General features: G+C 38.2%; 1 protein-coding gene across 3 annotated transcripts in view; it reads left to right on the forward strand.

Annotated features, from left to right (window-relative positions):
• Window positions 1–1786: 1786 nt before the first annotated feature.
• FAM114A1 (family with sequence similarity 114 member A1) overlaps window positions 1787–26257 on the forward strand; it is a 28435-nt gene continuing 3964 nt past the window's right edge. For 2 of the 3 annotated variants that reach the window (XM_083861643.1, XM_083861645.1), the window contains exons 1-11: window positions 1787–1851; window positions 4256–4614; window positions 5400–5487; window positions 13913–14026; window positions 14186–14292; window positions 16389–16523; window positions 18295–18447; window positions 20620–20743; window positions 22719–22804; window positions 23874–24041; window positions 25261–25400. In XM_083861643.1, the coding sequence (XP_083717769.1) occupies window positions 4264–4614; window positions 5400–5487; window positions 13913–14026; window positions 14186–14292; window positions 16389–16523; window positions 18295–18447; window positions 20620–20743; window positions 22719–22804; window positions 23874–24041; window positions 25261–25400 (1466 nt within the window). In that variant the 5' untranslated portion in view covers window positions 1787–1851; window positions 4256–4263. The remainder of the gene's footprint in view (window positions 1852–4255; window positions 4615–5399; window positions 5488–13912; window positions 14027–14185; window positions 14293–16388; window positions 16524–18294; window positions 18448–20619; window positions 20744–22718; window positions 22805–23873; window positions 24042–25260; window positions 25401–26257) is intronic. The other variant, XM_083861644.1, reaches the window with a different exon arrangement.

A 26257-nucleotide genomic window follows, 5' to 3' on the forward strand; every position in this document is an offset into this window, starting at 1 on the left:
ATACCTTGCTTCTATCAAATATTCATTCCTGGTTTGTAATGTAACAGCTGAACTGCTTGACCATGGCCTACGTATTACTCTGCTGAATAGAGAACTAGATGTACAATTACTGTAAGAACTTGGTAAGAACTGGTAAGAACTTGGCTAACACTGTGTACTAACTGCTGTAAAGGAGAGACTCTTATTCCAGAGGATCTCTTCAATTCAGTGACAGTATGAGCTGCCACTGACATTGTTTGTATGCCTACATATTATAAAGTGAGATGAACAATACATTAAACAGCAAAATAAGCATATTACCATTAATTGCATACCATTAACCCTTCAGATTTAGCACTCATATTTACCAGTGCAATCACTGGAAGTAGATTAATACAGTCCATGAACGACATGCATACTTCCATGTTCCGTTAAAAGTAGCCAAATGTCTTTTCATTTTTATTTATATTTATCTATTTATTAAAAGGCAAGTATCTTTTCTGAAACCCACTGGAAAGATGATGACATAGTAATAACAAACATCAGCGAAATCTGAGTGGAAGTGTTCAATCTCTAATGCTACTTGAAAAACCATTTGCAATATTACCATAGTGAAACAATACAAGTGAAATCAATTACTGAAAATTGAAAGAGAAAAAAACTAGAAAATGCTAATTGTAAAAAATCTTTAATTCAAAGAAGCAGTTTAGGAACATTAAAAAATGTATGCATCCTTATATCCAAACAGACAGACATCCCCATCTGTATACGTATAATGTTAATTTCATCCTTAGGTGATAACTTTGTGTTACAACAGTGATTAACAATGTCTTGCATTAATAATGTCCTGCCATTCTATAACATGCATGGTCATGTAAAGAATCTGCAAAACTGACAGGGCAAGATACACGTAACAGGCAAAATTATTATCTGTCATGGGTTAAACGATCTCCAGCTACCTGATTCCTTCTAAAATATTGTTCTTACTCTTCCACAAGCTCCACTGAAAAGAGGGAAATCCCTAGGGCCACTCTAGATTTCATTTTCAATAAATACAGCTAACATTAATAAATTACCCAGCATTTCCTGACACTTAAATTCTCACTTAAAGACCTTCAGAAGAAACTTAGTAGGGCTACAAACATTTGGTATGCTGCTAACTACCTTAACGAGAAACTTCAGAGACTTACGTCTGGTAAATGTCTAAGTCACACAGCATGATCGGTTCACTTTGAGGAATGATTAGACTTTCTAAAGAAGAAAGTAATACATTTTTATGCCAGCTCAACAACTAGGTTAATTTGGACTTTTTCTCTCAGGAGATGGTTGAGCACTGACCCGGGTTCCCAGTGAAGCGGGCACAGCCCCGAGCCTGTGGGAGTCCGGGGGCCTTTGGGGACACACCGCCCTCAGGCACGGGGTCTGGTTCTCGGGGTATCCTCCTGCACAGCGCCAGGAGCTGGACTCGTTCATCCTGACAGGTCCCTTCCAACTCAGAGTATTCTACGATTCTATGAAATGCACCCCTTTTCCGCCCCGGCGCGGAGGCGGAGGCGGAGGCACGGCCGGCCTGAGGGAAGCGCAGCTGCAGCCGCAGCCCGGGGCCGTGAGGGGCCGTGAGGGGCCGTGAGGGGCCATGGCGGCCGGGCCGGCTCCCCGCGCTGGGGCTGAGGGACCTGCAGCCCCGGGACGTGCAACAGCCGGCCGCCTCACACAGCCGGAAGGAGAGCGAGGGACAAAAGCCAGCCCTCCCTCCTCCCCGGGGCCGGCCCGGGCTGCCCGGCCCGCTCTGCCTCCTCCCCCCGCTGCTGCCGACGTGGCGGGGCGGGAAGGGCAGGAGCCGGGGGCGCGCCGGTCGGGCACTGCTGAGCGGTAAGGAGCACGGCGGTTTCTGTATTTTCTGCCGCTTTTGACACTGGCTGCGCCACACAGCTCTGTTCCGGAGGGGAATTTCGAAAAGGGAGAAAAAGAGAAGGAGAAGCGGGAAGCTGCGGCCGCCGCGGGCTGTGGGGAGCGGCGCCCCGGCTGCTCCTGTCCGGCGGGGGCGGGGGGGGCTCACCTGCCGTGCCCGCACAGCCCCGCCGGGAGGAGACAGCGGCGAGAGAGCCAGAGGGGGGCCAGGTGCCGTCGTCAAAAGCGTTATTCCTCCCTGCTGCCCGGGGACGGTGATTCGTGCCCGAGGCCGCCCGGCGGCGGCTGGGCTGTGCTTTCCCGGGGAGATGAAACTCCTGAGGACGGACGGACGCTCGGCGGGCGCCGCCGGTCCCCTCAGCGCGGCCGGTCTATAGGGCCGGGCACTGCCCTGCCCGCCGTCCCGGCCGGCCTTAGCATTCCCTCACCGCCTCCCCGGGGAGCAATTCCCTTTGGGCGGAGCTGTCCGAGTTGATTTGGATCAGAACCGTCTCAGGGATGAGAGGTTGAATGGCGCTGACCCCGGGTGCAGCAGGGCCCGTGTGTTCCCACAGCCGCAGGAATTAATTTGCTGTTAGGTGCCGTGCTCCTGGAAGGAAGGTTCAGCAGGCAACTGCAGGGACCGTGGTCCGAGTGGTACCCAAAAATTACCCAGTACTGCAAAATTCCACGTGCACGTGTGTGTGATCCTTTAAAAAGTCCTAGGGTTACTCAGAGCTAATGCCCATTCAAACATAATGCCCATACAATTATGAAGTATGTGTGTAAAGGTTTTACAGGTTTTAGTAGAGGATCCTCTCATGGTGGAATTTGGTTTACAAAGGCAAAAATTTTTCTTAGGTGATGCTGCCCATCACACAACGAGTAATGGTAAAACAATAGCAGTACTTCCCTGCACTAAAGCATTTTATACGTGCTGAATTTTTAATAGAAAGCTGTCAAATGCAAAGATTCTGACTTGAGAATTCATGTCTTCTGAAGATAATTAAGGTACAGTGTAAGCTGAAGTAATACAAGTGGCAGGAAGTGCTTACTTTTTCACTTATGTGTCTTGTTCACTGACCCAAAGTGCTACTCTTGGAACGGTTTAAACAAGTGATCTACTTTCACATTAGATAAACAGGTTGCTAAAACTATAGATATATACTATTCTGTAGACTAATAAAACATGCTCATCTAAATACATGCTTCTCAGGCAAATTTCTCTTAAATCCCAGTTTTGTTTTGCTTTTTGCCTTTTTTCCCCCCCTTCTGTTCTTCATTATCTCATAGAACCTCTATTCTTCCTGACAGATGCAAACCTTTGAGCCATATTTAATTAATATGAGAGTCATATTAATTAATTAATATGAGAGGATAGTACAAGTCTTTTTATGCCATGCAACTCAACATTTTGCAAGCCCTCTGTCAAGGATTGTCTTCTGAGTGCTGAGTAGACTGTTATTACCAAAAAATAAGTGTTAGTAATCATGGACCAGGAGTCCTTTTGGACTCTGGGAGTGCCACTCCTTAATCAGCTGCAGATCTTACTCTATGGCTTTATCTTTGCCCATCAGGATCCTCAGCCTGATGATTGCACAGTGGTGGAAAATACCTCCAAAATTACATTGGAAGATAAGGAATAAATAAGAGAAAACTGTACAAAACCAAAAAAATAAGTAACTACCTCATACAAGCTTACCTTAGCTTCAGAATTGAAGTTTAATCACACAGCTGGAGTTTTTGGAGATGGTGAGAAGTGTTGCACTCCCCAAAGAGCAAGACTGGGACAAGTGATACAGAAACTGTGAGCAATGACTATGCTATGGCAGTGTCTATGAAATGGGTCTAAGGCCCATGGCCTGTCACATTCACAGATTATTCCCCTTCTCAAACACATGAATGTCACCACCATTTTAGTTGCAGAGAGTTATCCTTCCCTCTGTCAGTCAGCAGGGTGTAGGGACCTGCAGATGTCGCAGTGATGAAAGGGAGAGCAAGAGCTGCTTGGCTATTCCAGCTCAGATTATTTTGTACTGCAATGGTCTTTCATACACACCTGATAGTGAATATAGGGATTAACCATACGGAAACTGCTACATTTGACTTCTCCAAGTTAGTATCCTTTCATCATTAAACCATATTTTGGAAAACATTAATGCTGTTCTTCATATTTGAGTGAGATTTTGCAGAGTGAGTGGACTATTTACAGTATTTTCCTGATACCAGTGCCAGCATGATGCATGTTCCACAGGGCCCCATGCTTTAGGAGGTCTTACATCAAGGCTGTATTGTTTTTCAGCAGTAGCATATGGCAAATGCTGTGTGTTTTATAATTAACATTCAAATGTTTATGGTACCTAAAAGACTTTATTTCTGTATTCAGAACTGAAAATGTCTGAAGACATATCTGATGGCACTCCATCTGAAGAAAAGCATGAAATAATGGAAATGCCCAACAATGAGGTATTGCCTCCAGAATCAGTACCACACCTCGTAGAAGCTGAGATCTTGCATGAGCCTTCACAAGATCAACATGGACAGGTCACTCTGAGTGTCAGTAATAGAGAGGAAGGAGACATTCTCATTAATGAAAGTCCTTTGACTGAAAAACTCGAAAGCCTGCCTTCCAGCCTGCCTTCCAGTAAAGAGACAACTGAAGACATGCCCACTGAGTGCATTGAAACTGTAAGCCTTGATGCAGAACCTGAATCGGAAGAAACACTGCATGAGCAAAACAATCCAGTAAGCAATATGTATGTTCTGTAAAAGCCCTCCCGTCCCTGCATTGTAAGGACAGAATTTTGTGTAATGTATGTACTGTTTTTCACAAAAACCAAGGAGGCTATGCAGAAAACGTGCATAGGGATAAATTAAATTGCAACACCAAGCTTGTGAAAACTAGGAAGAGTTTAATTTCATTTTGCCAGTATGATATTAATTTGGTTTTTCAAGTCTGGTTGCAATAAAACTTGCATTGTGTTGAGGTGATATGTTACTGGAGACTTTCTTGAGACAGCAGTTTATTAACACGATTTAAATATGAATACTGATAATTGCTTAACACTGCCCATTACTGTAAAAGGTGTACAGCACCTCCCCTGGCTGTGTTTTTATTGAACTCAGTTGTTAGGAGTTCCCTGTGCACATCTACTGAATTACACATGTGAGGAGACTTTGGAAGAGAAGCCTCCAACTCTGGCTCCTGTCTCCAACCCAGGAAGGAGACAGGTTCCTTCCTCTCCCTAATATTACCCCTAATAAACTTGTATGGCTTTATCGGATTGGGTGCCTGAAGAACTATTAGGACATCTGTAATGACGTCTCTGGAGTTTAAGGCTCTTCCAGGAATAGATGATGTGATCTGTGCTTCTGCTTTTTTGTACACTGAAGTTTGAACTCCACATAATACCCAGTCGATCATCATCTATTAAATGTCAGACTTTGTTGTCTGATAGGTTCTTTGTGTTTCCTCCTGCCTTTTGAGAACAAGATTTTTTGTCAGTGGAGTAACATTTTTGTTCTTTTAGGCTGCAGACTCCTCATCTAGAGCAAGTAGATGGGGAGCTTGGGGTACCTGGGGAAAGTCTCTCCTGTCATCAGCTTCTGCCACAGTGGGTAAGTGTTCAGTTGGTAAAGTGTGTGGAAATAATTAATAATTTTCGTGTGTCGTTAGCAGATTAGTGTTGTGTCTTAAGGATTCATAGACAATTTCACCTTGATAAGCTTGGAAAGCATGATTTTTTTAAAGAGGAAGATGGACCGTCCTAATTATTCAAATTATAGACAAGGCACTAGGTTTATTTGTAAAGTTACTTAATTACTTGATTGTGATTTCTTCATAGAAATTCTTAATGAATTACTTGATTGTGACTTCTTCACGACTTCTTCATAATCCAGTACAATTACTATCAGCCAAAGGCTTATGGTTTCTCAAGTCAAAGCAATCCAGTTTCATGCTCATGTGTGTTAATGGTTTGTATGCCAGGTTTGACTCCTGCCTACTCAATATGAATTCACTTCTAGTAAAATCATTCCAGCTTTCATTGCCAGTGAAACTGTCCCACTGTCCCACTAGATTTCAGACAGTAGAACAACATATTGAAACATGGGCCCTATACTCCCTCTCCCTATACTGTCATTTCCAATAGTAGGCCAGTACAAACTCTCCTTGTGAACTTCAGGTAAAAATTATTGCTCTTTGAAAACTCACAGACAAAAAGCAAAGCATAGAAATATGTAGTTACCAGTGGGAAATAATTTCTCACAAACCAGAAATGTTTTGTAACAAAAAATATGTTACCTAGTCAGTTCTCATAAAGGATCCACAGAACAGCTTTAAAAGATGAACCTAGGAATTAAAATTAATTGCTAGTTACTAAAAATGAGTTCAGTAGAGATACTGATGATCCCATATAAGGCTGGATAATTCTCCTCCTTATCTCTTCTGTTTCACGGACAGTAAAAGGTTTCTGTCTGTTTCTCAGAGGAGGAGGGACGTTTCCTTGTCCTCTTTTTTTTTCAGTAACATCCACAGTCAGTATGTAATTACATTTTCTTTCAGACAGTCCAACAATTAACATTTCTAGTTACATTCAGAATGGGTTTCTAGGGTGTGTAGAACAAGTTTGTTGTGTAGGCAGTCTGACTTGATAAGGTTGTGTGATGTCTATTTTGAATAGGCATGTCATCATCGTGAGTATATATTTTTAGGATTATTATTGCCTAAAAATGAGCTTTTTTGTTCCAGTTGGGGCAAGTCTAGTTGCCTTGGAAAAAGAGCATCCACATGCAGAAAAGGAAAATTTTAAAATAATTTTAATTCAGCATCAGAATGGTTGCACTATTTTGCACTGAAGACGCATCTACTATTTAGGTTCTGGCAGAGACCAAGAACAGCTAGAAAAGCAGTTAAAACCAGATGTATATAAAGCAGCAGTTCCCCCTGTTTTCCTATTTCCTGGAATCTGCAGCATAGACAGACTTCCTGACCCTGGGATCAGGGTAGGTTGAGTTTCCATGTTCGTATCTAATAATCTTGAATCTAACTTTGTGAATTTATTAAACAAAATAGACTTTGAATTAAGCAGAAAGCAAATGTACGTTCTTCCATGTTTTCTGAACCCAAGGTAACTTGGGTAATGTGTATGTAACACATAGCTAGTCTTAGATTTGTTCTAGGAAATCAGTGCACCAGGTAATATTTTACATTCCTGATACAGAGGGCTTATTTCCTAGTTGTTTATTATGAAAACTCATGCTTGATCCTGTGAAATATTTACTGTCTCTCACTGTCATGGACAGGATATGGTACTGTGTAGACCATGTATCTCCTTCAGTATGATAATTCCCTAGTGAGATACAGGGGAAAAAAAGGCTATTGGGAATTTCTATAAGCTTTATTATTATTATTATTACTATTAATTTATTATTCCACTTCAAGTACTCCATTTAATATCTGATCAGTTCATCTCCTATTCCACACCAGAAAATACTTTTGCTATGGACCAGTGCATTGTAAAGTTGCTATTTCTTCAATGTGGCAAATGCTGTAAGTAAAACTGCCTTCTTGGAGTGAAGACCTTCAGTCTGTGATTTTTCTGTTGTTCTGTCATCATGTTGTACAACACAGCTGCTTGTCTGGTGAAATATGGCCAATATTTACTATTCCTTGTATTTTTCTTCAAAATTGTAGTTTGTAAAAATAGCAGAAAGTTTGAAGTGGACTAAATAATATTTTAAAAGCTCAGACAAATACATTCTGCATTTAACAAAGAGTATCATAGACCAGCCAGGTCTGTGATACCTTGAAAAGTCTTCTAGTCAGGGCTTTTGTGGGAAAGGCTTTATGAATCTAGATGAGATTATCTAGCTTGTTGTCCAGTCACATCTTGAAAACCTCCAGCAGTGGAGACTCTACCATATCCCTGGGTAGGTTTTTCCAGTGAATGATTTTTCTTATTGTAAATAATTTTTCTTGCATTCCTACCTATTTAAAACTGAATTAAAATGTTGTTCCAGTTATCTCAGTTTCATTATCCTTCAATCACCGATAGAGAATTCTCAAACACATGAGCATTTTTAATGCATGGCTATAATTTGTTTAGCACAACTGATTTTAGTTCCTGATAATAACACAGTTTCCATGTAATTTGTATCTCATCCTACTTTAAGTAACTCTGCACATACAGCCAGGAATTGTTTTAGTGGTAGGTTTTTATTTAAAAAAATAAATGTTGTCTTTGAACTGATTTTGACATTATTTGGATTGAGGTCCCCACAACAAGAGAGATGTGATACTCCTCTACCCAACAGAATCTGTAATGCTTTTGGATTAGTTTCAGTCACTGCCTGAACCATGTTTGGGGTCTTAACACTAGATGTCACACTAAGCTAACTATTGAATCAGCTTGATCAACGAGGTGAAGAGATTTCTTTTGTTTTTAAAAAATGCAAGAAAGTTGGTTCCTCCTTGTGGAACCATAGTGGAGGAGAATCACTGAAATAGTTGCTGGAATGATGAGATGGGAGAAGGAGGCTCACTGTGATACGGAGGAACAACTTGTACTAATTATCAACGTTTTAGTTTCTTTCTTTTCAATTGTGTTTTTTAGTAAATCAGCCATTACACAATCCAGTCTTTTTAAGTGTTGATAAAGGTATCCTGCTCGAGAGGGTGACTATTGCAAATCAATTAATGGGTAGTAGCCACTGAAATGTGTGGTCCCTCACCTGTCTTTTCCTTGCATGTTTCTTCCTTCTCTCTGTACCAGCACTCATGTTCCTCTGAGTCCTTCTAATCCAGTTCAGGAAGCTAAACTGACATAACTCTAGAGGAAAGAAAAATCCATTTTCTGCCTCTTCAGTTCCTTGAACTGACTCTTTGAGGCCAGTTTCAGGGCAAGCAGGAGGGACAAGCGTGGAATATGGGGAGGAGCAGAAGCTCCCATAACTGCACCAAGAAGCCATTAGGTTAGCTTAGCTGTAACAGCAAACTCTTTATCCCCAGGGCTGATGTGAGGCAAAATGTATTTTCAGTTTGTACTGGCAGCTTGTGACTTGCATTTTTAAAACAGCTTCTGTGTTTTAAAACTTAGCTCTTTGGTTTTTCTTCCAATGAACTTATCAGCTAGCTTACTGAAAGTGCTGCAAGCCTTGCCCTTCCTGTGCTGTGGTGTTTTGAATGAGGTATGGCATTCATAAGGTGCTGAAATTACATTGCTCAATGAGCTACATTTCCTACATTAGAGAACAGGTCTGTTCTCTATCATGCTATATACAAATGCTTCACTCTGTGTAAGTTTAAGGTGTTTTACCTTTAGGGCTGTTGCTAAGACTAGCATCTGACAATACATTCACACAGTAAAAGTAATTTAAAAAATAACCAGCTGTTTGATTCACACAATCCCTGAAATTCATACTATAAGGCTGCGTAATGCATCTTTCTAATGTATTGTTTGCAATTGTTCTGCTGTCTTGATTTTTGTTCTTGTGTATATTCTCATAGTTCCTCAACTATGAGGATGGCACATAAAATAGCAGACACTCATAGTTCTCCCTGGGATGCTGAAAAACACTTTTTGTCACTCAGTATGACAGAAAGAAATGTCACTTGAGATGTCACTGTGTTCATGAGCTTGGATATTATTACGCATGGATGTGTGTAATAATCTGTATTGCATAGTTTAAATTGACTTCTCTGTGGAACAGAAATGCCAGTGCTGCAGATAATGTGAAACTAAAGTGTTCAAACATTGCTAATGTCATTTCTGTTCTCTAGAGATACTATTCCTCTGTTGCAAAATAAAGTACAATACTAAAAAAGAAGGCTGGGTGTAACGCTTGTACTTTATTTATGCTTGTACTTTATTTGATCATAAAGAGGATAGTTAATCTCTTCAGACTTTCTTTTATTTCATAAATTCTGCTGATTAAGGGAAAATTACTTTGGGTTGAAATCACATGGCGATCATGATGAACTGTTTTGTAAATAACACTTTACAGCTGCTGTAGCAGCAAAGCCCTTTTTTTACAGTGATTCCTTTTTAAGAATGCTGAATGCAAGTAACAGATGGAAGGAAATGTGGATGCTTTTGGGGTTGGCAGTCCCTTTTGATTTCTTTATGTCTTTTAACATGGGCTTATATGGGCTTATAGCCTAGAAGAGACTGAGAACCAGTAAAATGGTGTTAACAGCCTTTATACTTACTGCTGTTATTGAAACCTTTTATGCTTGCAATAAGGATATCTGAATCTAGTCTCATTTACTAGATTAATTGGGTTGATTGCTGATTTATAGACGACATAGCAGAGATATTATAAGAATGTAGGCTGGGGTTTTTTGTTTTAACTGCAAGGAAGAGAAATTTTGTGAAGACTTGAAGTGAATGGAGTGCCAATAGGATAGCCTAAAAGGGAGCACAGTGGGGTCCCACTTTTTAGTGTACAAAACCAGAGCACAGCTGGATTTTCCACATCTCTATACTTCATGTAGTGAAGTGATTCTCTTCCAGCCAGTTTCAGGTTCCTCAATTTCTCATCTGGTGAAAGGTGCTCATTTAAGGCCTCAGTCTTCATCTTTAGCTTGAGCCAGATGAGGCCTCACTCATGGTACTAGTCTAAATTTTCATCAGTTCTTCAATAGATGTGCTCCTATGGTAGGACACAGGTTACAAAGGCAGCGTGGTAGCCAGGGACAAAATCTCAATCTCTTCCGCATCTGTACCACTGAATCAGAGAGTCCAATTGCTTGTGAGTACTAGATGGACAAGGGATCAGTGAATCCTGTACAGAGTGGTTTAGGTTTCAGACATAGAGAACGAGTGTCTGTTTGCCTCTCTCAGCTCTGCTGGGAATCCAAAGCTACTAAACTAGGAGGTGGAAGATAAGACAGTTTGCAGTGAAGTGGGATGTATCTGACTAAAGCATTCGTGAGTGCTGTAATCTGGCCTTGGGCAGATCGGGTAAACCAAAAGGCAGGTCATATTGTTAGGCAGTGTTAGCAAAACCTTCCTATTCAAATGAAAGATCCCAGCTAGGAACATGAACAATAATATTCTGTGGAAATTGCCAGCCAATAGAAAGGCAAGGAGTCATGGAGGCAGGAGAAACAAAAGCAACAACACAGGGAAAAAAAGAGTGCTTTCTTCCTCAAGCTCACAGTTAACAATGCCCATTGCATGGCTCTTCTATCTTCTGTTAACAGAAGAGTAAATGGAGATTTCAGAGGTGTCAGTTCAGTTGCATTAGCACACCCAGTGTAAGAAAATGAGTGCATCTTTAAATTGTAGACTTCTCTCCCATGACCTCTTTTATTTTTATGCCTTATGAAGTTACAAATAATCATTTTCATTTCCAAAGCAACACACTTTTCTGCCCAGGTTATGCACATATCTAACAGTCGCTTCAGTTGTGGTCTTCTGATCTCATCTGGTTTTGCTGCTGCAGTCAAACATACATGCCGTATAGCTTAGTTCAGTAAAGCCACCCCTGACTGACCTGGAGTATTTTCTTATCATTCTAGTGCATGTAACCACAGCCCCAGAAATGCTGCCTTTTGTAGGTCAGTAAATATCAATACAGCAACTGTGTGCTTTCTCTTCTTAAGTGTGTTAGCTTCTCTGCAAAGCTATGGTAACCATTTCAAGGCTATTAAAAAATCACCAGAAGAAAAGCGGGAAATTGATCTGAAAATGTGTAACTTTTCAGACAATTCAAATTTTTGCTCAAAATTTATAGGATTTTTTTACATGACTGCAGGACCATAGTATTTTGTCACCAAGTCAAGTCGATTAAGTCAATGAAAAGAATAAAACTCTTGCTCATTTAAAAACTTGTGAGCAGGAGCGATGGAAAGAAATGTGACAGGCAGTATCTATTGTATTAGTGTAAAAGCACAATTAATAGTGATTTGAGTCCCAGGATTTTGGGCATTAAATAAATGACTCCAGAATCTATCCACAGTAATATTTTCATTGAGCTCATTAAAATATGTGGGAGATTGAGATTAGACTATGCAGTACACTGCTCTCTAGGATCCGCATTGGAGCAGACTTTGCAAAATTCAAGAAATTACCCAACAATGACTTAAACATTGTGATGCATAACCTGGTATGACCCACACAGTTGAAAGCACTACTGGTTTTTGTAAGACACAAGTAAACCAGATAAAGGTCATATTTTCTTTAGATAGGTAAAAGCATTTATCTGCCTATGTGGTTACAGTGTAAAATATTAGGACCTTGTCCAGCCTATGAAATTCCTGGTCTCTGTAGGTCTGTTCCTTAGGGGATATCTGTTCTTCGTGGTCACCTCCAGATACTCCAGTTTTCTTATATGTAATCTCTCTGGGTGCTGCTTCGCATGTGTTTTCTAGAGTATATTTATTACTGAAGTCACAGAGCACCTGATGTGTACTTCATCTGGAAATCACAGAATCATTAATCTAATATTTCATTTTTCCTACTCCATTTCAAATAAATCTTTCTTGAATCAGATGTTCAAAAGCATATTTGTATGACTACACACACACATACACAGATGTGTATGTTTATTCAGAATGCTGCAGAGCACTGGCAAGTGATAGGCTATTTTGCTGTAGTTAGTGCAACTCAGAAAAGATGTTTTGAACTTCTCTAATAGAATGCACACAGTTGTGGGAAAACGTGGACAACACTTAATAAATCATTATGCATAACTTTGTGCCTTAGATGTCTAGATATCTGCCTGACCATCTGTATTAATGCCTTTTCTGAAATAATTTATCCATTTACAGTTCAGTTTACCCAAATAAGTATGAAATTGTCATTAATATTTCTTATAAATAGTTAGGCAGATAGTTGAAGCACTCTGGATTGTCCTGCTGCTAGAAGTGATAGGTTTCATGCAAGATGCACTAACAGCGTACTGTACAAGATAAAAATCAAATCCTGTCAGTGAAGCTATTTCATTTTGTGTTGGAAAGAAATACTGCTCACCTGGTTTGTTCTTCACCTGTTGCATCTCAGCTGATACACAGAAACTTCCAGCTAAGGAAGATCAGCAGCTGGATTGCTCATAATGAGAGGAGTGCATCATGGACATACTTGTGCACATATCCAGAAGTAAAATAGGCAGACCATTGTAGAGTAGTCTTTTTTAAAGGGCAGCATTTTTCAACTGCAGTTCATCCAGATTAGGAAGATACTGCCTCCCTTTGACTGACTACCAGTCAGTCTACCCTATCCACCAGTCCCTGTCATCTGCTAGTGTAAATAAACTCTCTGTAGAAAACCAGCAAGGCAATCCTGTTCTGTGAAAAATATGCAGATAAAAATGGTAGCAACATTTATACTTTACTTTAAAGTAGACCATTTTAATAGAGGGCTAGAGAGTCAATGCATATGAGTCATGTAAAGGTGAGAAAATCTCTGTAGGAGATCACCTGCCACTAAAGCAATAGTTCTGCCTGTGTCAATTGACATCAGCAGACTTTACAAAGTGTATTTAAATGGTAGCTTCGGGGAGAGGCACTTCAGAATTTTACTTCAAATGAGAAACTAAGGAGCTTAAATCCTGAAATAACTTGGAGGACTGGAGTCTGTAGTCCTCAAAACATAACACCTAATTGGAGGACTGAAGAACAAAATCCTTGCCTCAGTCCTGCAGCCATACACAATCCATTAACTTTGGGTTAATTGTTCTAGAATTCTGAAAACTCCATGAACTGCTACCCTATAGCCTTAGGAAGACTGTCAGTTTCCATTTAAACTGATTGCAATAGAATATTTAGCATCTTGAAAAGAAGGAAACTAAACTTATGTGTGCCACTGAAATAACTTCTACTTTTCAGATCCAGCGTAGTTTGTGTTATATTTCAGCTTTATCATTTATATTCAGTTAATATAAATATAGTAGAAGTGAATTATTAACCTAGAGAAAATTCAGCAATTGAGGTAAGTTTAATAGATATTTTGTTTGTCATAATTCATGAAGGATAAGAATATTATGCACTGTTAGTAACAAGTTTTCAAACCATATAGTCTAAGATATGCCTCTGATACAGGTCATGGGATAACAGCAGTAAAAGAAAAAGCAGGAACTACCCTAAGAATTCATAGTGGAAGTTCAGCATCCCTGGAAACAGCAGAGCCTCCTGCAGCTGAACTACCAGTTACTCGTAAGTTGAAGTCCACTGAAATTGGACAAAACCCTTTCACCTTACCAAATTAGTTCAATTTACAAAATTTTAAGATTTTGGTCACAGAAACCAGTTTACTGTAATTAGTTACTTGCAGGGTTGAAATTATGCAGTAACCTGCTTTTTTTCTTTTGTTAGAAGCAGAAGATTCTCTGGACCAAAGCTCTTCTGAGAATATTCCTTCTTCTCCTTCATCTGGATCTCGTGGCATGCTGTCGGCTATCACTAGCGCTGTACAAAACACAGTGAGTCATTTTAGCTCGTCTCTCTGCTCTAGTTTATTTTTCATTATTTTTAGGTTAAACTTCCCTCTAGATCACATTTTTTAAGTCATAGGTCTTTTTAAAAACAGTTATTTTGTTAGTCTGTTTGGAGTCTTTTCCATGACAAAATAACTTTTAAATTAAGCTATCAAATTAAAAAATAAAAAGTCAAACAGAGCTAAGTCACTATGTTGTCACCAGTTTCAGTGAAAAAAAATAATGGTCTTCTCCTAGACTATGTAGAATTCTGTAAATTTTTGGAAAATCTTTTTTGTAATTGTACCATTCATCTGATTTTTTTTTTTTAGAGTTAAGTCCTTCCAGACAAAGTGTTACAGGACTTGTTACCATTTTTGAAGGCAGATAAAATAAGAAAATACTCCATTTGCTTATTTTAAGGCTTTTACTAAGCTCTCTATTTTTAGATCCTGGCCTTTACCTTCACCTCTTTATCTAGTCCCTCATTTCATATTAGCTGTCCTGGAAGGGGGTCTCATTGCAAACTCAGTGAGGCCAAATCTTTTGTTCACAGTTCTTTCCTATTACACTGTCTTTATATTTTGTGTGTTGAACTTTATCCTTTAGTCTTTTGTTAAGTTTTAGACTTTGCAAAATCCTGTACTGTACCATTTCCAAATCAATTTTTGTGTCATCTTCTTCCCCTGCTTTTTTTTCACCTTTAAGTGTGGTGTTTCACTTGAAATTAAAAGAGACTTTAAACATTGGCTGCAAAAGCATAGAAGATTAATTCCCCACTGAGCAAGTTTTATGAAATGGCAGTTCTTTTTATTGTATATCTAGTTCACTCTAACTGCCTCATCACTCTAATATCAAAGATTTTGGGAACAGAAGGAGATCCCTATAGATTATTCCTAAGGCTGTTTCTACAGAACCTGGAGCATTATATGGCTTGTGAGAGCTGGCCATCAGTAAGATCACTTGAGCATTATACTATATTTGCAAATAAGAGAAATATGCTTGTAGCCAGCCTGGAGAGCCTGCTATACCACAGTGATCAATGTGGCACATAAAGAATCACTTAAGGTCTGAGTAAGTCACCTGTAATGCCACTTGAGACTTCGGTAGCGTTTTCCATTATGTATCAGGTTACATCAGCATTTGAGTATCTGACACACACATAATCCAGATTGAAATGGGAATCTTTAGCCTGTGAAACTTCTTCTTCAGTGTACATTAAAAATATGAAGACATAGAAGAACATACCTATTTAAATAGACAATTCCAGAGTCATCAGTGTTAAAATTTTAAAAATCAGGTAAGGCAGAGTCTTCTGTTCATTATGAACTTGGTTCCATATTATTCATGTCTAAAACAAGTTCCTATAAACCAGATGCCATTGGATGAAATTAGAGTGATATTCATAGAATGATAGAGCCACAGAATAGTTGGGATTGGAAGGGAATTTAAGCATCATCTAGTTCCTATGCCCCTGCCTTGGGCATGGACGCCTTCCACTAAACCAGGTTGCTCAAAGCCTGATCCAGCCTGGCCTTTGATACTTCCAGGGGTGGGGCATCTGCTGCCTCTCTGGGCAACCTGTTCCAGTGCTTCACCATCCTCATAGTGAAGATTTCTTCCTGATAACCAATCTAAGTCTGCCCTCTTTTAAAGTTAAGCCATTCCCTTTTGTCCAAACACTTCTTGCCCTTGCAAAACATCCCTCTCAAGCCTTTCTATAGGCCCTGTTCAGGTACTGGAAGGCTGCTGGAAGGTCTCCTCGGAGCATTCTCTTCTCCAGGCTGAACAGCCCCAATTTTCTCAGACTATCTTCACAGGAGATGTGCTCCAGTCCTTTTACAATTTTTTTTCCCAACAATTGTTACATTTCCTCTGGTGTAAGTAGTTTAATTAACTGGAAATATTTGTTTAGGTCTTTTTTTTTTCTTTTGGAAAATGTATTCAGAAAAAAGTAAATGCATCAATCCTCTTGTTAGTTAAAGTATAGGAAATTTAGGGACCTGAATGTTCAAAGATGGTGTCTACAAAAACACTGCTCTTTACAGTTCATATTAGCCTAAACTGGGATGAAAATAACCACATTGCATTATTTTATACAGGGGAAAAGTGTATTATCTGGAGGCTTAGATGCTTTGGAATTTATTGGGAAGACAACCATGAATGTCCTTGCAGAAAGCGATCCTGGATTTAAGAGAACCAAAACACTGATGGCAAGAACAGTCTCACTATCTCAGGTTGGATATATTTAAGTACTGCTCTGTCAATGCGATTTCAGATTCTTTTTCCAGAATTTCACATGCCTCAGGGAGAGGCTTTATTTATTGCAGTATTTGCTGGCTGGGCTTACAGAAATAAATGTTATGCTTTATAGTTGCTCTGCTTTATTTTTCTTCACAGAACAACAAGATAATGTAAAGTCATTTTTTCTGCATAATCACATATGCAATTGCTGATTTAAATAAGATAATATATGTGGTGATAAATCATTACACTCGGGAGGCAAAATCAAATTGTTGGTGTTTTGGTAACAGCTGTAGATAAATATCTTCCAGCATAAACATCACTATACTGTTTTCCTTGGAAATCAGTAATACTGGAATATGACATATGTTTCATCAGGAATTAAACATGTAAAAAGTTGCATCTCAGTGTCCATTTAACTTAATGGCACCCTTGCACAGTAGTGACTCGTATGTTTTAAAGCTCAGAGAAGCAATAAAAACTGAAGTATAAATGCTGTCAGTATGAAATTATTTTAGTTCTCCAGACACTGAATGGAGGGCAAACAACAGACATTGAAAAGAAACTACGTTTACTGCATGTTTACTTCCTTATAGAGAGGAGTAAGGTACTTTTCTTTTAATGAGATATTTCATCTTTAGTATTCATCATTGGAAGAGTTAACAGAGTTACACTGTTATAATAGATCAAAAGTAATTTACTCTTCTTAAGGCCCACAGGGTCAGAATGAGCTTTTGAGACTCTCTTTTAACAGCATGCATGGATTTGCACATAGAATCTGAGGCAGAACGCAACATAAATCAGTTTCTCATGGGTTCCAGTATCACTTTTCAGTGATTTGTTCATAAAACTTAGTTAGCTGAGTTAACTTTTGAAGATGGAGACTTCAGAGGAAAAATGTACCATTTTAAGTCTTTTGTACTAAATGAATCACTGAAGACAATATTGTAGGAATTCTGAACGATGGAATAACATAAGTGGTGGGAGTTCACCTGCATTCAGAGACTTGTATGTGACCTAGCACAAAGTTTGGATGTATTTGCCGCCTCTACTGTAGGAAATTCGTGAGAGGCCATTTCTCCAGGAATAGAGGGAAGGAGTAGAAGATCTTGTTGGATACACTATTCTATCCTTATATACTGGTAGAAGTGTGTTAAAAACACACCAAAATATACCCAAGTATATAGAGGGTAGTTCTGCCCCATCTTTGGTATAAGTCATCAATCTCTTTTGTCAGTCCTGCTGTCACATAAACTGACTTTAGTATTTGCTAAGAATATTTTATAGGAAATATTTATGTAGGTGCATTATTTATGCCGGTTGGTGGATAGGTCCTGAAAATAATACTCTTCCTATTTTGTGGTCTGTAGAATGGATTGCATGGTTCTTTAAGGCTGCACATGAAATAGTCCTTTTTCTTTCATTATAATTGGTGGTGAAGTTTATTATCTAGTATCTGTAGCTGCCATTGGTTTTGAAAATATAAGCAAGATCTTTTTGTTGTTGTTGTTCATTGTATTTTAAATAGAGATGGTTAGCAAATACCATTGGGAAAACCCTGCTTAGAATACTATATAAATATTTTATCAGAGAAAATTGTCAAAAAAGAAGTTAGCTATTTCATCTCTAAAATTTTAGCTCTGCAGGTGTAATATAGTCCCAAATTTTATTACTACTTCTAGACACACAGAAGCAGATAGTAATAAAATCTATCACTCTTACAGTACTATAAATAAAACATAGAATGATGATATATTATTACAGCTGTTGCGAGAAGCCAAAGAAAAAGAGAAACAGAGGCGGGCCCAGCAAGTTACAGTTGAAAGAACAGCACATTATGGGCTACTTTTTGATGAATTCCAAGGTTTGTCTCATCTTGAAGCTCTGGAAATCCTATCGAATGAAAGTGAAGCTCAGGTACAGTATGCAGACAGCATAAATCAATATGGTTGGTAAAAAATTTTATCTTTACATTAATTTTGTTCTGCAGATGCGCGTAGAATGAGCAGTAAGTTTTCCAAGTTCAGAGAAAGCTGAATTGATCCTATGGACTAGTCTTGGGTTTTAGGAACTAAATCTCAATACCTCTAAAGTGTAACTACAAGATTAACTCAAAACAAACTTCGTGACTCACAGGTGTTTTTGTTAGGACCATATGTAGCGTGCCATACACAGCTTGTGACACTGCAGATGTCTTGAAAATTCCCTGCAGAATTTGCAATGAGGTTGAAATCTTTTGTTTGAAATCAGGTATAGATACTTCCATTCAGGAATTCCAGACCTACTACACGTGGAGGGTGGTGAACTAAAATTAGTTCCAGACTATTGATTCACTTTTTATTGGGTTAGTTTTTAAGGTTACATAGAACTACACCAAGATACTATTACTGGAAATATGCAAATGTCTCTCTGAAGATGGTAATGTTAGTAAGCCTGTCTGATAAATATATATATTTCAGTTTCAACTCTCAATTTATTTGCTCTGCTAGTACGTCAGTAGATCTCTGACAGTGGACCAATAGAATTTTGCAGACTCCTAGCAGTGATATTTTTGTACTGAAGCAGTTTCTTAAATAAATTTCTTAAAAACAAGGTTTCTTTTTTTGTTTGTTATTGTAATTAGCATTCTTTGCCCTGTAGGGTACTTCTTAATAAAATATAAACAACTTATATTTTAAAATATTTTATTTGCTCTCACAAATAAAAAAAGCTTATATTAATAACAGGTGCATACTGTCAATGTTGTTATTTTTTGTTATTATTTAGATGAAAAACTATACATTCAAACCGCACATGTAAAGTTTAAGAGTCTGCTTTTGGGAACGGAAAACAAAACCAAAACTGGCCAAAATCCCACACACACTAAACAGGAAAGAGATAGAAAACAAGTTCAGGTTAATTGCATGTGTCAACAATATTTTTATTTTACTGTGAAATACTGCAAAGTTAGCAAGATGTGTGCAGGTTGTTACCATGAGGTTTCTGATGCACTTCATTTATGTCCTAGACACGTACATAGTCCTACTCAGTCCAACAGGATTGATGGTAACTGTGTGGATCAACAAGTCCAATACCCAGATAAATGTCCCACTTACCACACACAGATGCACACAGACACAGAATACAAAAAGAGTACTGTAAGCTTGAGACCACTTCTAACAGCCCAAAAGCCACAGGACAAGTGCAAGAGGTATTGAAGACATGTATGTTTTAGCTTTTATTTTAAAAGTTTTCATTAAAAGAAGTTCCCAGCTAGCCCTTGAAATGGATAGTGCTATAGAAAGGGAGGGAAAAAACCCTGTGTAGTCCTTCACAACCTGACTCGAGTGTCACAGCTTTATCTTTGCTGTTTAACCTGGAGCACAGGAGATGGACACAAGGACACAGCAGTGAGAAAGTAACAGCTGTCTCCAGCCTTGTACTGAGGTAGTCTGTACATCTGTGGTGTGGAGCAAGTTTTAAAAAAGCCCCTTGAAACAAACATAAAGGTAAAACTTTGTGTCAGGGAGAGTAAGGGCATTTCTCTTAGCTTCCATAGGCAGAAGGAGCGCTCTGCTCACGGAATTAACACCAAATAACTGAAGTACAAACAGTGATTCAAAGAATCTGTTTCCACCCCTCTTAGATGTGCCGTCCTTATTAGAGATGCAGGGACTTGCAGATAGCTGTGACGTGCAAAGACCTGCCAATACATTATTTAGAGCATTCTATATAATAATTTTGGCTGCATTTTGAAGGCAACTTTTTCCAGTTCTTCCCCTGAGTGCTCAGACTAACCATTATGCCTGTGCTCTTTTTGCCTGTTGTCTTTATCCAGGTAATCCCAAAATGCCTATTACAGTTTGCAGTTAAACCACAGATTTATAGTTCAAAACTTGTTCTGGAGGAAGGAAGGGACCTGATGAGCAGGCAAGGCTGGTGTAAACTTTGTGATACTTAACAAATTCTGTTGGCAAGATCTAAAAATATGTCTAAGCTGGGAGGTCAGAGACAAGATTTGAACATAATGGAAGTTCCCATTTCTTAGTCTATTTTGAATTCAGGCTCTAAATTAGCATTTAGCAATACTTACTGTCCTTTCTTTTACAGATTCAGTCACATTTGGCAACACTTGATGGAGAACAGTTGGAGACTGTGAAAAATGATTTAATTGCTATAAAAGAGATCTTTGTTCCAAAGGAGTTAGATGATGAGGTGGTGCAGGTGCAAAAAGGTAATTAGAAATACAGAGACTTAGCCATATGAATAATTGCTACTTTTTTATCTAGTAATTAAAAAAATTACAGTCTGAACTGTAATTTCTGATATCCTCATAGTCTTCATAAGGTAGTTAATTAAATTAATACTCTAAAAGTTCTGGAAGCTGATCAGTGCTTAATTTGGAATTTATATTGTAACTGAAGTGTGAGATATGGAAGATCAAACATAAATAAATATTCCATTTTTTTGCTATAACATCAGTGAAAGCAAAATACGCGAAATAGTAGCTTTTTGGATAACTAAGCTTTTCTTACAGAAATTGTATAACCTGACAGTTTTCAAGTACTTAGAAATGCTTTTCTGTTCAGCAACTTCATCCTCACTCTGCACTCTTCCTTGCTGGATGGGGGGAAAACATTAGAATATCATAAAGAAATTTAGGAACCTTGAATTTTTTGAATGAAAGTGACTTTGCAACATAGAAGCAAAGCTGCTTTGTGGGTATTACTTGGCAAGATGTGGCAAGTGGAGTGTGAGAAGGAAGTTAGAGCAGCATAAGCGTTTCCATAATTTTGACACGGCACAGGATTGAAGAGAATGGGCTGAGCTCATAAAAGTTACAATAAAATGGGTGGGTGCTTTGGTTAGAGGCAAAATAATTGTCTTGAACAGGTCAGAAATGTTAGCATTCCCAAAAACAGGTTAGAACAGATAAGATAAGAAGTCAGCTTAAAGGCAGTATTGTTCATGTCTTCAGGCCTGTGAGATCCATACCAAACCTCTTAGAGCTAGCAGCAAAAATCCCCTTGACCTGAAGATTGGCTTATGCCATTGAACATCATATTGTTGTGTTTTGGAAACAAAGAAATATAAAAGGATATTTCTTCCATGTCCTCTTGATTTTGCACATAAAACCTACAATTTGCAAAATGGTGAGATATAATTTCTTTAGCCTTCAGAAAAGTTAGCAAAACTTTTTTTTAACATCCACATGTTCTAACAGGAAAGTAATTTCTTCTCAGACTGCCCCTTCTGGCAGTGCTTACTCAGCTTGCCTGATCCCTCTCACAGGGAACTCATTGTTCCTCATTGAGGGGGACAGTAAGTGCTCAGCAGAACGTCTTAGTATGGTAAAGTTTTGTGCTGGTTTTTTCCTCTCTTAGTCGCTCTTTAAACCCCATTCCTCTATAGAGTTGTGAGAAATAGAAGTCAAGAAAATGTATTACCTGCTTAGGAGTGAGGATTCATGAGATGTTGTCATTCCTTCATTTCTGTGGAAAGTAGTTCCTTGCTTTGAAACCAACTCCAAGGAAAAGCTCTGTTTCTTGCACAACGTGATGTTTTCTCTGAAGATCAGAAGTTCTGGGTTTTTTTCAGTAAAGCACAACTGCTTATCCTGCTCCTTAAAACATATACAGGTATTTTGAATGGGCTGCAACCAGGGCAGTGAGCACCTTAAAAGAAAAAGAGACCAAATCAAAGTGTGCTGCAGATTTGCCTGCAGAAAAGCAAACCACTCATGAGTGAAACACATTCTTCTTCCTATGACTGCAGAAACAACTATGAGTGTTTTCTGGTACAAGTAGCAGAAAGCCACACACATACTCTTCTCTCTGATGTTTCCTCTCACTTTGATTATGCAACCCTTTCCTGTATTTTTCACTGCAGCTTCATATCAATTATTTATGAAATAATGAGTATATCTGAAAAAGTGGCTTTACCTACATTTTGAAAGCCATTAACACCAAAAATTTCATACATGAGGTTAAATAAGACAATAACCACAGTAAATATTCGATTGAATATCCCATTTATCAACAATTTTGGTGCATATATTTGCACACCCCCACACGTTCCTTTCTTGTGTCACTGTCACTGTTTTTCAAGTGCTGGAATACTTGGTGAAACTATTTCACTGGATGTATTTGATCATATAAAATGCTATAGCAGTAACACGCTAACAAAAACTGTCTTGTTTTTTCTTGCAGCAGATATGGGAGAAGAGTTTGTCAGCATGCTCACAGAACTGCTGTTTGAATTGCATGTTGCTGCTACTCCTGACAAACTAAATAAGGTTAGCACCTGTTAGTGAGCTGCCTTCAGTTTCTTGGGCAAAGAAGGAGGGTTTTGTTTTGAAATCTGATGCAGAGCAGTGCCCAGTTCACTTCAGACAGCTCAGAAAGCGAAGTACAGGAGACCGAGACTAAAATGCTGAGTATAGAAAAGCTTTCCCAGAAGTGAGATGAGTAAGGCAGTGCAGTTGGATAAGCCCTTTCCAGTGTTAGAAAGCTTGAACCAGGGATGTTTCGGCAGAACAGGGCTAATGAGCACAGCAGATTTGGTCTTACATACTGGGAACAGAATTCAGGTTCAGAATAATTTTTCTTGCTCTAAAAGTGAGATGTCTAGGAGCTGGTCACATAGCTAGTCACTTTCGTACTATCAGGTCCCTTTAAAGCTGGTTCATCTGCTGATCTTAGGCTCAAATGAAATCCTATCAATGTTTATCTCTAGCTACCTAGACTATGAATAACTAGCTTAGACTTAGGTCTTAATGTGTTTTAATTTGACTTCACGTTAAAAAAAGAGATATCATAAATTTCCTACTAAGCACAACAGTAGTCTGAAGTCGTATAAAGCTTCAAGACTCTTCAGCTTTGATCTATTTGCATGTCAGGGAAATCAGCTCAAGATACAGTGATGTTATATTTATTTTTCCTTTAAGGTTTTAGTACATCTCTCTTACCTCTCCAAATTATTTTTCTTTTTATACACACTTGTCATTTTCTTATTTGGGAAACTGTAAGAAAAATTTCTGTGTAAATTCATTTTAATAATATCTAACAAAGCTGAAATATTAACTTTGGAATTAACAGCAGCTATATGTGTTGATTAGGAATATTATACCTGCAGAGGAATTATCCCTGGATGATGTATCATTATGCAGTCTGAAATGCTTCTCCCTACAATTTCTTAAATGTACACTTAACTAAATGCCACTCAGAGGCTTGATACATTCAAATTTCTGAATTTTCTGAGTATAAAAAGGGAATAATTAAATATATTGTTAATCAATGTTCAGGAATGTCATCTGATAGTCTCTTTTCAAACTGAACTTTGGGGTTGGGTTCTTTGTTTGGCAGGCTAGGAAAAAAGCTCATGAATGGCTGGAAGAAGCCAGTTTGTCCACCCCAGTAGTCATAGAAGAGGAGCTAAATGAAAAACCTGAAGAACCTGGCGAAGAAACAACTCAAAAAGACAATAAAATTGAGAGTGATAAAACAGAAGTAGACAAAAGCAAAACTGTGGAGGTAAAATAACTTTTGGAGGATAAGTTTCATAAAATGAATTAACATACTTTGTTTGATAAGATTGTTGCTTTGTGTGTTGGCGTTATGTGTCATCCTTATTTTTTAAATTCATGGAAGTAGTAAGAAATAGTAATACACAACTATTCACTGTAGACCCAGTTGAAGACTAAATTACATAAATATTCTTACTGTTATTCTGTTTCCGTAAGTAAATATCAAAGTAACACATCACATTGTTTTTGTGTCTTTGTGTGTATGCATGTGTATACTCAACATACAGTGAGCTGAGGGATTCTGAGGTGGAATGTCAAACATTACCTGCACACTGAAAGTTGTATCTCAGTGTTTCTTAGTATCTCCTCTCAGTGACAGTACATGGGAAAAATGTTCAAACTATTTAAACTGTTTAAATCATAAACGGACAAAACAGAAATATTTAGGCAACTAACAACTGTTCATTTCTCTTTCTGAAAGATAGTTCTTAAGGCTAAAAGTGTTCATTTAGACAGTTCTGATAAGGTTAATTGCAATTGACTTATTTTCTGTCAAGTTATTGGCAATATTAAATGTGGTTGCTCTCTTTGTTGAGATCAGTATTTCTTATTAGAAATTTTCTGTCCCGTTTCCTTACAAAAAAGTGTTAGAAGCAACAGAATATATACACTATATATATATTACAGATTTTTATGTGATTGCAGATTACCAGCTGGCATTAGCTTGTGAAAGCTGTAACTCCACAGTGCTACATAGAGATTTCTATCATTATTGATAAAAGCCACTTTTTTATTGGGCACATTATCTGTTTCTGCTCTAGAGATTCAGCAAAAGGATGCTTCAGTACTTTTAGCCGCATATGAAAAGAATTAGAATTATGACTTTTCTAGAGTTTAGGTATCTTTCTGTTTGTTAGGACAAGGTTTAAAAGTGTTATGTTAGAAAATCCAAGAGCCTGACCTAGTTGCCAGCCAAGTAAATGGTAGACTTGATCTTACTAATGTTTCAGAGCAAGTAGAATGCCTGTATTTTATAGTCTGTGGATACTTAATTTTCCAGTATTGTTTGTGAGGATGGCATTATGGCTGATATTCACCATGTATGTGTTGGTATTTCCAGTTGGGGTAGGAAGGGCTCCTATGTTTGAAATTCTTTTGTATGCATCTATAAATATATTTATCAGTGTTGTTATTATTGATTATATTATTCTCATTTTTAATTTAAGGAAATCTACATGCTGTCCATTGAAAGTTTGGCTGAGGTAACTGCTCGTTGTATTGAACAGCTTCATAAAGTAGCAGAATTAATTCTACATGGGCAGGAAGTAGAAAAAACTGCTCAAGATCAAGCCAAAGTACTGACAAAGTGAGTATTATGTACTTCATATGAACATTTGACATTTGCATATAACTCATGAAGTTCCATTCAGCTTAAAGGCACAATAGGTTCATGGATCAACAAACAGCATTGGCTTTAGGGGTCCTGGTGCTATATTTTCTCAGGAAATCAGGTTCTGTAGGCTACCTGTCATTTCTTGACATAGCTGACATATGTATATTTATGAAAACATGACCTATACACAGGCTAAAAGTTGTTTCTGCTCCAGCAAGCAAAGGTACATGCCAACTTGGATTGCATTTCTTGTTCCCTCTGCAGAAAATACTATGCCTGCATGTATGGAATTTGCTTTTAGCATATAAAATGCAGTCTTATTATCTGCCAACAGAGTTTCATTATCTAGTGTTTATCTGCCAAAAACATACAAAAATCAATCTGTAGTTCTAAAGAATAGACCACATTTGTTAGCAGCTTTAGAGTTAACTGTAGTGAAACACGCAGAATTTCAAGAAGCCAGTCTGTCTAGGGGGACTCTAAATTCAAATCTGAAGCTCTCTGTGGTAACTAAGTCTACTAATTTCAGTAAGTTTTCATATTAAGGTATTTTAAACAGTTGACTCCTAAATAAGTAAAATATTTAACCAAGTGCTTATTCTTTAGAATGATGCTAAGAATAGCAAAGCACTTATGAAGTGTTTTTCAGAATCAGAGCTAGTGAACCTGGCAGGATGAGGTCCTATGGGATACACTTGTGAATGTCTAGGAAAAATGAAAGATCTCAGAACAGAACTAGGTCTTATTTTCTCATATTTTAATCACAAATGGTCTTTCCCTTTTTGCACAAGAGTAGATGTTTTATTGTTCACATAGAAAACTTCTCACTG

The sequence above is a fragment of the Zosterops lateralis genome, assembly GCF_965231275.1.
Source record: "Zosterops lateralis genome assembly, chromosome: 5".
In the NCBI taxonomy this organism is placed as follows: domain Eukaryota; kingdom Metazoa; phylum Chordata; class Aves; order Passeriformes; family Zosteropidae; genus Zosterops; species Zosterops lateralis.